The sequence below is a fragment of the Nanorana parkeri genome, unplaced genomic scaffold (assembly GCF_000935625.1).
Source record: "Nanorana parkeri isolate BGI_ZX_2015 unplaced genomic scaffold, ASM93562v1 scaffold817, whole genome shotgun sequence".
Taxonomy (NCBI): domain Eukaryota; kingdom Metazoa; phylum Chordata; class Amphibia; order Anura; family Dicroglossidae; genus Nanorana; species Nanorana parkeri.
The window spans coordinates 524,352-537,709 of record NW_017307085.1 but is presented as its reverse complement, the minus strand read 5'-3'; the positions used below and the strand labels follow the sequence as shown (position 1 = coordinate 537,709).

Below are 13,358 nucleotides of genomic sequence, written 5' to 3'. Positions count from 1 at the left end.
ACTGGGACCTCAGAGCCGACCCTACTGGGACCTCAGAGCCGACCCTACTGGGACCTCAGAGCCGACCCTACTTGGACCTCAGAGCCGACCCTACTGGGACCTCAGAGCCGACCCTACTGGGACCTCAGAGCCGACCCTACTGGGACCTCAGAGCCGACCCTACTGGGACCTCACTAATGCTGACCAATTTTTCTTGGTCACAATGGCACATCATTTCCCTATCACTCTACACCACTCATTTATTGGCCCCATAATGTCACATAGGTCATCTTGCCAACGTTTGGGGGCCACGTGGGGTCCCCTTCCTCGGTGACACAGGGTCATTGTGTGGTCCTGACAAGGTAGACATTCCTAACATTCATTATCAGCATTGTAAATACTGGTGGTAATGCGACGAATGGCGGAACTTGTGACAGATTTCTGTCGGGAGGACGCGTTGTATATGAATCTGTCGCAGCAGAACGGTCTCACCATAATCCAACATGGCGGACGTCTTATTTACACCCAATTTCAGCAAATGGCGGTCTTTCTTTGCTAACTTATAGCGACAGATGTGACAAAAAGTGTGATAAATATGAATTTATTGCGCATCAGCAGTGAAAATCTTACAGGGCTTCAAGAAATTGGCGCAAGGCCTCTGACTACATCCACACCATCAGAACCGTGTGCGTTTCAGGAGCGCTGGCGACTTCACGTCCCATATTGGATGATTCCGTCGCCGGCGACTACCAATGGCCACGAGAAGAAGTCGCTTTGTCACTGGCAACAGCAACAGAGCATCTCCATATCATGATGAGGACATTTCTACAGGAACTGACACTGCCGAGTGTCCCCAGACACAACATCTGTCATCACCATCACGGTGTCACTGGCTGGACACGGTACACATACATAGGTGGTCGCCAGCACGGTGTACCTGATGCTGGGACTTGTGGTTTACCCAGGACAAGCCGCACTCACTCACCCAGGATAGTCATCTCCCCGGCCATGGTGTACAACCCGGAGCTCGCACTTCCTCCGCCACAGATCACTCGGCTTCCTCCTCACTGATGACTGTACATTACATACAGGATGCGCGCACTGCACGCCGGGAAACCGCTTCTAGGACGCGCGCCCCGGACCGAGAGCATTGCGCGCTCCCGAGACACGGAATCGCGCGAGCACGGCTGCCACATGTTTTGCCTTCTGCGCAGGCGCGAACCGATTAGTGTCGGCGAACGGAATGAGAGGAGTTAAAGGGACAGTCCACCTATACCATACAACAATCTTTCCAAACAAGTAGCTGTGCATTCGGGCTTCTGTAGAGTATTAACCACTTGATGTCCAAGGCACACATGATAAAATATAATTTTTTGGCTAGAAAACAGCTTGAAACCCCAAAACAATGATATATGTTCTGACAGCAGAGGCCCTGTAGAATAAAAAAATGCTACCGTAGTTGCAACTTTTTATGTTGCACTGTTTTTGCGCAAATGTCTATCAAACCAGTATTTTTAGGAAAAAATAAACTAAATTAAAATTTAGTGCGCAGAAACGAAATATGATACCCAATTTTTTGGTAAAATATGAAAGACGGGATCATGTCGGGTAAATAGATACCAATATGTCAAGCCTTAAAATTGCGTTCGCCTGTGAAGTCGCAAAAAAAAGTTAATACCCAAAATTTCCCATAGGGAACATTTTAAACGCTTTTACCGCTCATCCGGTTAGTGCTAACAGTGATTGACAATGCTAGAATTATTGCTCTCACTCCGACGTTCGCGGCGATATGTAACGTGTAGCGCAATTGTCATTTTTGCACGTAGGCACACCGACGCGTTTTTGCGTGTGTATGTGCGTGCACATGGGGGCCGGGGGACGTAAAAAAAATGTTTTTCAATTTTTCAATTTTTCTTTTATGTTACTTTCATTTTTAGAACTTTTAAACACTTTATTTTAATTTTTTTTTACACTAACCCTATTGCTATCACATAGGGAGCTAACAAGCCCCCTACGTAATAGCAGATAAGGTGGGACAGGTCCTCTTTATGGAGACATCAGGGGTCTTTCAGACCTCTAATGTCACCTAGAGACCCCAAAGAAGCTGAGGAAGCAGAGATCTGCTTCCCCAGCTTCATCTCCTGGCTCAAAGAGCCGGAGACTGTGACGAGTGATGGACTTCTGGGTCCAGTGATCGGAGGAGAGATCAGCGGCTGGAAGCCGCTGAATCTCTCTCCGATCATTGCGGGGAGACCCGCCGAGCCGCTCCCAGGCACCGCACGGGGACAACGGTGCCCGGGGAAGACAGCGATCTGGAGGCTGTACAGACGGCAAATCGCTTGTCCATTAACAGCCATTGCTGGCTGTTAAAAGCGATATCAACCACTTTAAAGGAGAACTATGGGGTTAGGGCTTTTCCCCATAGTTCTCCTAAGGGTAACGGTAGGACACAAACTAGCGTCCTCCCAGCCCTAACAGATCCCGACAATTATGTCTGGATCCACCCAGCTGCGTGAGTGACAGCTGGCTCTGCCTATCTAGAGGCAGAGCCAGCTGTACCAGCCCCCTCCCCCGAGCGCCGGTATGTGTTCGCTCACTTCCCGATCTACTGAGCCGACCTGTGACAGTTTCATTGTCACAGGTCGGCTCAGATTATGAGGCTGAGTGAAAATCACTCACCTCATAGTTCTCCTTTTAACGGGCCACCGTCTATAGACGTATTGCGGCCCGGAAGTGGTTAAAAAGCAGTCCTCGGGATGCTTCATTTACAAGGTGTACCTGCAGGCCATGCGGGGACTCTCCTTAGCCTGTCTGTAAAACTCTCATTAGACGCCCCATCAGCTCAGGAACGTAGCCACGTGCAGTGTGCGCCCAATGCTTGGCCAGGTGGGTTGGTTGTGAACAAGCCAGAACGTATTCCTCCACCAATGGAGCCGCACATCCCGGACAGGATTTTCTAGCACTTTTGTGCCTTTCTTTCTATTCTTATTTTCTAGATGGGCGTAGAGATGTCTTATAAGGTGATATGGTTTACTGTTTCTTCACACTGTAGTCTGGGCCGGATTTCCCACAAGGCCAACCGAGGCTTGGCAGGGAGCAGAGGGGCGGCAGGGATTCCTATCGCCCGGGACACGCAGTTCTGGGCGTCGGGCGGGTAGCTGTTTTCTAAATTTAGCCCTGCTTCGGGCAAGCAGAGCTAAATGTAGAGCAGGGAAGCCGCTTGTTCTTTAACAAGTGATCACTTGTATGCAGCCTGCTCGTTTGTCATTCCCCCCCACACATCGGCTACCTCTCTCCCCACCGGCCAGAAAATTTCTCTTTGGAATGGAGAGTGGGGAGCAGAGCAGAGAACGTCCGTTCTCTGTGGGAACACTAAGAAGGGAGAGCTGCACTCGCAGCCTTCCCATCTCAGCTGTCACAGGAGTTGCAGCATAGTGCTGTGCTAGAACTATTGTATTGGAGGTGAGAGGTTCCATAAAGAGAACCTCTCACCTCCAAATGTTATCACACAGGGGAGAATTGGGTCAGCTTGGCCTAGCCGCAACTCCATGTCGGCTGATCAGTGCGGGCTCTTAGACGTCAGTGCGGGATCCAGGTGGTCAGTGAGGGATCCAGGTGGTCAGTATGGGCGCCAGGTGGTCAGTATGGGCTCCAGGTGGTCAGTGCGGGCTCTCAGATGGTCAGTGAGGGATCCATGTGGTCAGTGTGGGCTCCAGGGGGTCAGTGTGGGCTCTCAGGTGGTCAGTGTGGGCTCCAGGCGGTCAGTGTGGGCTCCAGGCGGTCAGTGCGGGCTCCATGTGGTCAATGAGGGCTCCATGTGGTCATTACGGGCTCCAGGAGATCAGTATGGGCTCCAGGTGGTCAGTGCAGGCTCTTAGGTGGTCAGTGAGGGATCAAGGTGGTCAGTGAGGGCTCCAGGTGGTCATTATGGGCTCCAGGTGGTCAGTGCGGGCTCCAGGGGGTCAGTGTGGGGTCTCAGGTGGTCAGTGTGGGCTCCAGGTGGTCAGTGCGGGCTCCATGTGGTCAATGAGGGCTCCAGGTGGTCAGTACGGGCTCCAGGTGGTCAGTATGGGCTCCAGGTGGTCAGTGCAGGCTCTCAGGTGGTGAGTGAGGGATCAAGGTGGTTAGTGCAGGCTCAAAAAAAAAAAGTAAAAAATAATAATTAAAATAAAAAGGTGATAAAAAAGTAAAAATTATACGATAAATCAAAATGTAAAAAATGTAGAAAAATGTCAAATAAATAAAAAAAAGTAAAAATAAATAAATAAAAATTAAAACTAACCCTGCTGCCCCCGCCATCTTGTTGCCATTCTCCATGGGTGGGGGCAGTTGGCGGGGAGGGGGGCGCATTGAGGAATGTGACCTTGGGGCAGCAGAGAGAGTAAATCCGGCCCTGACTGTAGTCCTATTTTTGTGAATGTTTCTTACATGTTTGCACTATAATGATAATGGATAAGTGCTATTCTTTGAACTGCCATGGCTGTATCTGAGTGCTGTACTATATTGTTAAAATTAAAACTAAAGCAGTGTGGTGACAAGCAGGGGATTTCCACTTCTTCTCGAAATCATTCATGCGACAATGAACAGCTTTCAGTAAGGCAGCACAGAAATATCACAAGGTTTCCCATAATGACAGCTTTCATTTTAGAAGTGATGCTCCTACATTAAACAAGTATTAAATCAATACCTACCGTCATTTCACTTTCCTGGTCCTTATACATGGCAGCGGACATGTCGCTAGGGTACTAGCCCCTCTCCCAGCCCGTTGTCAGTTATATCTATATATGTTTGTGAACCCCATACCCAACACATTCCCATAAACAGGGAACACGGGAGGTAGTTGTATGATGCTGTATAAAGGCATCAGAAAAGGAAATGATGGCAGGTTTTCAGTCTTCCCTTTTCCTGGTGCCATCATAATAACACACTGTAAATATGCTAATAAAATGTATTTGGAGGAAGCAAAAAACAAAAAAAAGTTTATTAGTCTGCAGCAGAGTTTAACCCTCTCTCAGTCACAGCACCCTTTAAAAGTATGCAAAATCTTGAGACACTCCACTCTGAAATAGGGTCCCCCATTTACATCAGAGTCCCCCTTCACATCATAGTCTCCTCTTTCACATCATAGTCTCCTCTTTCACATCATAGTCTCCTCTTTCACATCATAGTCTCTTCTTTCACATCATAGCCTCCTCTTTCACATCATAGTCTCCTCTTTCACATCATAGTCTCTTCTTTCACATCATAGTCTCCTCTTTCACATCTTAGTCTCCTCTTTCACATCTTAGTCTCCTCTTTCACATCATAGTCTCTTCTTTCACATCACAGTCTCTCTCCTGATACTAATCGCAGATAATGTCGATTTACATTTTTAAATACATTCGGCTGCCGTAGGGTCCCTCGTTTTCTAGGGACCTCACGGCAGCCTTCTGGAAACTTCATGGCGGCTGTTTACAGCACTGGCCCGCACATCTCCTCTTCCTCCTCCTTCCCACCGCCCGGACCCGCTTGCACAGCACTGGGGTGACCTGGCACAACACTGAGGAGACCTGCCACAGCACTGGGGAGACCCAGAACATCCTCCTGAGACCGCGCACAGGCCTGTTGAGACCACATACAGCCCTGGTGAGACCACACACCACCCTGGTGAGGCCGCGCACAGCCTCCTGGGACCCCGCACATTCTTGGTTAGACCCTGCCAAGCCTCCTAAGACCCTGCAAAGCCCTGGTAAAACCCCGCACAGCCCAGGTCAGATCGCACATAGGTATTGTATTGTGGGAAGACGTCTCAGACTACACTCCCACAATCCATTACCAGAATAAAGAAATGCCTCTTCTAGAGTGCTCAGTAATGGTTGTTAGAGGGTCTCAACCATTAACCCTAATGCACACTGAACCAGTTTAACAATCTGTGACGTGAAGAAGCTTTGTTTATCCACGCTCTGCATTGCTGTATAATGTATTGCCGGGATTTGTAGTCCTCTATGGTTGTTGGTATTCTGCATTGCTGTATAATGTATTTCTGGGATTTGTAGTTGTGCTGCCCCAATGGGGCATAGAATATGTTATTAGGATTGTTAGTAGATGAAAATGTATTTAGATTGTTTCTCTATACCATTTTCTATAGTCATTCTATATTTAGTTCCTATGCTGCCATCTAGTGGCCTTTTGTGGTAATGTATATATTTTTCTATGTTACCTTCCCTGATATCCCTGAGATCGATGACGCCCCACCCTTCTTCCTGAGTGCAGTGCTTCCTGTGTCATGGCCACAGCTAACAGGCCACATGTAACTAGGACACATGTACTCTGCATAGTACGCTAGAAAAGGCATAATTTTTTGACCGCATAATACTGAAAACCATCCATCTGCTGTATCCTGTTGTTTGATGTGCAGAATAAAGCAACCTTTGTGGATGAAACGGTATTGGCGAGTTCAGCTATCTGACAATGAATATCCACAGCGATTTAATCTACTTATACAGGCCAGGCATAGAGGTCTCACAAGGGATACATCACTATCACAACAATCAGAGTCAGAATAGTAGTGATCTCTAAATGGTGGTATTCTGCATTGCTGTATAATGCATTGCTGGGCTTTGTAGTCCTCAATAGCCGGTGCCTTTCTGCATTGCTGTATAATGGATTGCTGAGATCTGTAGTCCTCTATAGCCGGTGCCTTTCTGCATTGATGTATAATGTATTGCTGGAATTTGTAAACCTCTATAGTTGGTGGTATTCCGCATTGCTGTATAATGTATTGCTGAGATTTGTAGTCCTCTATAGCTCCTCTATACCTTTGTATATACTTGTGCCGGGTCTGGAAAAAATGTGCATCCCTAATAGATACTACTTAATCACAGGTGAACATATGAAAGTCTATAGTCTGGCCAGAGTTGCACTTTAAGCACCAGTTCAACTTTACACAAACAGCTATATATATATACTGTATATACACTTGCATATGTAATTGTTTTCAGCATCACCTGAGAGATGACTACACTGTTTTCATGTTTGGTTTTGCATCTTCCTGTGCCATTTATGGGCCTCCAGCTTCCTCATTTGATAATAACTAGGTGTCATCACACTGCTGATTCACTGCCCAGTGAGTAGTCAGGTGACACAGGAAGCTGCAATGCTGAAATAGGAAATAATGGTGGCAAAACATTGCCTGCGTGTCCACAGCAAATGCAAACAATAGAGCATGTAGCATTTTTTTGCGTTTGCAGTGCACCGGAACACAGGCATTGTTTTGCCACCCGTCCGATCACACTGTGGCCGGGGTGGGGGGTGGGGGTTGGCTGCTGTGCCATTGAGTTCAGTGCACCACCACACCTCCTCCCACCCCAGAATGAAGGGGGAAGTTTTGTGAGCGATTGCTGTGCATTCCAGCAGCTGCCGCACTGGAACGCACTGCAATCGGCATGAATGGACCCTGGAAGACTTAGGACAGATTGAGCATCTCCTCATTAACATACAATGGGGGTAATTATCGGTTGCATCAACAGCGTTATATAAAACTTTGCATCTCTGATTTGTAGCGCATATAGCGATTTATTATCCTAGTTCATGTTTCCTAAATGCCTTCATAAGGAGAATTGTTGCAAAATTGTTGCAAGCCTCCAGGAGGACAGCTGAATACCCCCTAAAGAGCTTAGCTCACTTGATTGCCTGAAGCTGAATCATCTTTGCGATAATGTAAGAGGTGCTGAGGAGGACTTCAAGAATGTGAGACAGTTTGGAGGACTTTTAATGTCACAAATGCTGGACCCAATTACTGTGCAGTTCAGAAATTATGTAAAATGTTGCAAAAGATGTGCAGTGAGTTGCAAATATTAATATGCCGCAAGAATACTTTAAAAAAAAAAGACAAATGTCTACGCGAGCTCTATCAGAAGCGTCTCCCAGATGTCCGTTTCCTGATTCCAGTGCTAAATGGTCTAGATAAGAAAGAGGTTTTCAGGCTTTGCCGAAGCTCATCAAACTGAACCCAATAGTTGTGAAGGAAGTGTTTAACCGTCTTCTGGGAACACAGCATGGTGATGTGAGTTCCTTCATGTCTCCTCTTACCCCTGGGGATCTGCTTGTTGCTCTCCATAACATTGACTCTAGTAAATGTGACATGAAATCTGTCATCAAGGACACCAATCTGTGCTCTGCTGCTCGCTCGGTGTACACCTCCGAGGTCTTGGCCGTTGTTCTCCAGCAGCTAATGGACATGACGCCCCTGCCTATGCTGCTCATGAGGACTGTTATCCAGACTCTTGGAATGTATCCTTGGCTCAGTGGCTTCATCATGAACATCTTGACTCGTCTCATCTACAAGCAGGTTTGCAAGTACCCCAAGGTTTGGGAGGGTTTTATTAAATGTTGCCAAAGGATCAAACATCAGTCGTTCAGTGTCCTGCTGCAGCTTCTTCCACCTCAGCTGCTGTCTGTCCTCCAGAAGTGTCCTGATCTTCGAGACCCTCTCCTAGCTCATGTTAGGGGGTTCACACTAAATCAGCTGGCACACGTACTGCATGCTATCATGGCCATCTTGGAAGCTGAGTCCAGAATGGATAAATTAACAGAAGAGGCGGCCGAAGCTCCAGGCCAGGACCTCATTACTAAACGTCTTGCTCAAGAAAAATCATTAAAGCGTCAAATACTTGAAGAGCAGAAGGGAAAGAAACCCGAGCCGGAGGAGGAAACTGAAATAAATCTCCCTGTTATCTTGATCGAAGAAGAAGAGGAGGAGATCTTGATGAAACATCATGAGAAAGAATCCCCTCCGGAGGAAACTGAGAGCGCAACTACTTGCACCACGTACTCCCCACCCCTCGATGAGGCCATGGAAGAGGAGGGTCTAGAACAAAAAGAGGACTAGGTCCTAATCTTCCAAAAAGAAAACTTTAACCCTTTGTTAGGACAGACAGTCCTAACAAAGGGTTAAAAGGGTCTAGTTTAGAAGTGATAATGAAATCTGCCAGCACAGTACAGACCGGCAGGGCCGGATTAAGAGCATCACGGGCCTGGTGCTGAGGATTTTGGTGGGCCTTTTTATGGAAATGGCGATGGTCACCGGGGACCTCTTCCTCCTGTCTGGGCTGTGGTTTGTAGTCTCTCTACAGCTTGGAGTCAGTGTTGGAGCGCCAGGGCCCGGTTGCAGCTGCAACCCTGGTAGATCTGCCACTAACTCCAAGCTGTAGAGAGACTAGAAATCTTAGCAATACATTATACAGCAATGCAGAATACCACCAATTATAGAGGGCTACAAATCCCAGTTATGCACTACAGAGCAATGCAGAATAACACCAGCTATAGAGGACTACAAATCCCAGCAATACATTGTAAAGCATTGCAGAATAACACCATCAGCTATAGAGGTCTACAAATCCCAGCAATACTTTATACAGCAATGCAGAATAATATGAAGCTACATACTCTGTGTTGCTCCGGGTTTGCGGCCTGATGTCTCTAGGGTCTCTGGGTCTGAGCTGAGCGGGTTTAGGTGCAGATGTGCAGGCTCTCAGGAGGCTGTTTAGGTTCTTAGGTTGCCAGTGCGGCTCTATGAGGGCCAGTGCAGGCTCTCAGGCGATCATTGAGGGCTCCAGGCGGTCAGTGCGGGCTCTCAGGCCGTCAGTGCAGGCTTTCAGGCGGTCAGTGTGGGCTCTCAGGCGGTCAGTGTGGGCTCTCAGGCAGTCAGTGAGGGATCCAGGTGTTCAGTGAGGGATCCAGGTGATCAGTGAGAGATCCAGGTGGTCAGTGAGAGATCCAGGTGGTCAGTTTGGGCTCCAGTCGGTCAGTTTGGGCTCCAGGTGGTCAGTGTGGGCTCTCAGGCAGTCAGTGTGGGCTCCAGGCAGTCAGTGAGGGATCCAGGTGGTCAGTGAGGGCTCCAGGTGGTCAATATGGGCTCCAGGCATTCAGTGTGGGCTCCAGGCACTCAGTACAGGCTCTCAGGTGGTCAGTGCGGGCTCCAGGTGGCCAGTGTGGGCTAGAGGAGGTCAGTGCGGGCTCTCAGGCAGTCAGTGTGGGGTGAGCTCGGCCCAGCCGGAATCCAGGTCAGCTCAGCCCGGGACGGCTGGCAGGCATGATCCGGGACAGCTCGGCCTGGCTGCGACTCTGTGTCGGCTCGGTTTGGCCAGGCCTATTTGCAGGGACGGGCCTGGTGCGGGAGCTCCACCCGCCCCGGTATTAATCTGGTCCTGCAGACATTATTTGATAATTATTTGAAACCAAACTCCCCCTAAACCCTGAGACAATGCGAACTAAGCAGGATTTGTCAGCCCTGGAATTAGCAGAAAGAGCAGATGTTAGCAGAAAGAGCAGATGTTATCCCAATTTGGCTGCAAAAGTGGAAATACACTTTTAGCACTATTTTATGGAATCCAGCAGATGGAGCTCAGAGATGAGGAAATTCACATGCTATGCTGGTACGATAGAATGTTATATAATAATAAAAGACATAGATTTCGCTGCACCTGTTCAGTGCTTTTGTGCAGTGATGGCAACAAGAAAAGCAAGAAATGGGATGAAGTTAAGGTTTTGAATGTGATTAAAAGCATTTTATTGTCATTTCATTTTCTGTGCCTTGTGTGTACTTATTTCACTCCATCTTCACATGTCCTTAATCTCTTCAGGGAAGCCTATCCCACCTCAACCTAACCACTGAACTATCACTTTCTCAAACAATTTATCCCCACACAGCTACCTCCTCGTGTATCACTTGCCCCTCCTTTTCAGATTGTAAGCCCTCACGGGGCAGGGCTATCCTTACCATCTTGTCTTGATTGTATTGTGATTGTAATGTCTTCCTCATATTGTAAAGCGCTGCACAAATTGTTGGCGCTATATAAATCCTGTATAATAATAATAATAATATGATGAGTTGTGAACAGGGCCTAAAAAGAGTTGGGTAAAGTTGGGGGAGGGGCATTACAAACATATCCTGTATAGGCAAGGTGACAGTCCTAAGTGTGTGGTAGACATAACAGCCTTTGCCCACTGTCCCTACAGTTGCCACTTTTTGATTCCCTGAAAAACCGAATGGGGTGGGACTGGCTTTGTCCACTTTTATCCTCCTGTGTTCCAGCAAACAATATACTATGTTAAAGAAAAAGTTTGTAGAACTAGTCAGTGCTTTTTAATCTAACATGACACATACAGAGATGATGTATTCCACAAAAAAAAACAATAAACACACTGAATAAGGTATAAAAAAGAATTCAAAGTTGGTATTGCCACATACAAACAATAAAAATTATTTACAAAATACCAATTAAGAAGCAGTATATACAGCATCAGCCTGACCCATCTTCCTGAACAAACAACACGATGAACTGGCAGAAGAGGATCCAACACAAATGTACCAAAATGTAGATAAAATAAAGGAATAAAAAGAAGACATATTAATGTTCTATAGACATGAAAAACATGGACATAAATTGCACTTGCTTTAAGGCCTTTGCCATTGTCAAATACTGCTCCATGTTTGTAGGAGATGAGAGACTTGTACTTCATTATGTTGGGTTCACGTATGGAGTTATGCACACAGCCAAATGTTAGCTTGCCTCTATGTACTCCTAAAGAAGAGAGATCTATACAACCTACAGTTAGTTCAAATCACAGCAGACAGGATAATGCCATTTCTCTGTTTTCCCTATTGACTGAAAAACCTGTTCATGGCCAGGCTACTTCGAAAACCTATATAGTCTTTATTTATATCTGTACATGGAGGCAGAAATATCCACTCATTACATTTGCAAGCTCTGCCTCTTGTTGGGTATTGCTGCAAGGTGATTGCACCTCTTTGTTCCTGTTTGACAATGCGACTCTACCAGACTGAGGACTGGTTGAAACTTGCTCATGTATCGTTTCTTCACCTAACTGCTGAGTCACTGACCAGAAACAAGGATGTGCGTGTCAGATGTTGGGACTGCTACAAGTGAACGCTCTGTCTAGACTCTAGAGCATCACAAACCCTCTCCCAGGCATCATCGCAATAAGACAGCATGGTTCCCACCCAATGGCTATTTAGCTATCAACATGTACTATGATAACAGGAAGACACTACAGGGATATAGTATGATCATTTCAACATCTATAGCCTAACTTAAATGTAAGGCAAGGTCTGCTTATAATGTTCAGGCCCGATTCCCCTAAACAAATTGGTGGTTCATAGCTTGCAAATATGTATCCGTAAAAAAAAATAAACTTACAGGGTTATTCACAAAAGGGTGAAGAGATTGGAGAAGGCAGAAAAAGTGAACAATCTAGGACAACATAGCTGAACTGGGAAGTAGGGATGCACTGATACCGTTTTTTTCCAGTATCGAGTACGAGTACTGATATTTTTTCCCCGTTACTCATCGATGCCTAATACCGATAACAGAAGTCCCATTAAGGAAGCCAGGCGTGTAATGACTCGCCACGTGGCTTCCTGATTAGCAGGGAAGCCTTCTCGTGAGGAGGGAGCATGGAGCCAGCTTCCCGGCCAATCAGGAAGCCGGGCAGCATGTAATGATTCGTTGCCCGGCTTCCAGATACCGGAAGCTCTAGTATCGGGCTAGGCATTGGAGCATTTGGGCGACTACGAGTACTCGCCTAAATACTCGGCACCGATACCGATACTAGTATCGGTGCATCCCAAATGGAAAATGAGCTGAATTGGAGAATGTTTCCAGTTCAACTATATTGTCCTAGATTGTTCACTTCTCCTGTCTTCTCCAAACTCTTCACCCTTTAGTGAATAACCCTGTCAGTGATCAGTACTGATCGCTGAGTGTTTGTAAATATCTGAGGACATAGTAAGCTTACTATGTGCCCAGTTTTGTATGAACAGGTAATGCTATACATCACTTACTGTTCATTTATGAATGGGGACTTTATGAGTGAACAGGAAGCATCTCAGTGCAGAGGCTTCCTGTCCATTCATGACTGGATTGATAGTAAATATTTACTATCTCCAGATTGTAAATAAACAGGAAGCCTCTGCACTGAGAGCTTTCTGTGCCTTCAGTGCTGGGGCTGTAGAAAAAGAGATTGTGGACTCTGTTTCCTAAATTTATTTTTCTATTTTAAAAGGGAAATATCAGGGGTCTATTGGCCCATCCCCAATAAAGTAAAATAAATAAATAAAATAACCCAAAAATCATTGTAAGAAGGTTGTAAATAACCCAGTTAGACTTTATACGTACTTGACCTCCATCTTCTGCCCACTGTGCCCAGATCAGGGTGACAGGATCTTCTGACAAGAACCTGAATAAAGACCAGCCCAAATCTCGCAAGAAGACATTCTTGTACTGGACAGGAGTATATTCTTGTGAGACCTGGGTTACTCATTGTTCCGCAGGAATCTCCCCCTATGGAGTCATGTGACTCGGACGATACAAAAGTAA

At 46.5% G+C, this 13,358-nt stretch overlaps 1 protein-coding gene across 1 annotated transcript in view; it reads right to left on the bottom strand.

Moving 5' to 3' along the window:
• HSPA13 (heat shock protein family A (Hsp70) member 13) overlaps positions 1-1,112 on the bottom strand; it is an 11,622-nt gene extending 10,510 nt beyond the window's left edge. The window contains exon 1 of the mRNA XM_018565142.1: positions 965-1,112. Coding sequence (XP_018420644.1) covers positions 965-989 — 25 coding nt within the window. The 5' untranslated portion in view covers positions 990-1,112. The remainder of the gene's footprint in view (positions 1-964) is intronic.
• Positions 1,113-13,358: the final 12,246 nt, after the last annotated feature.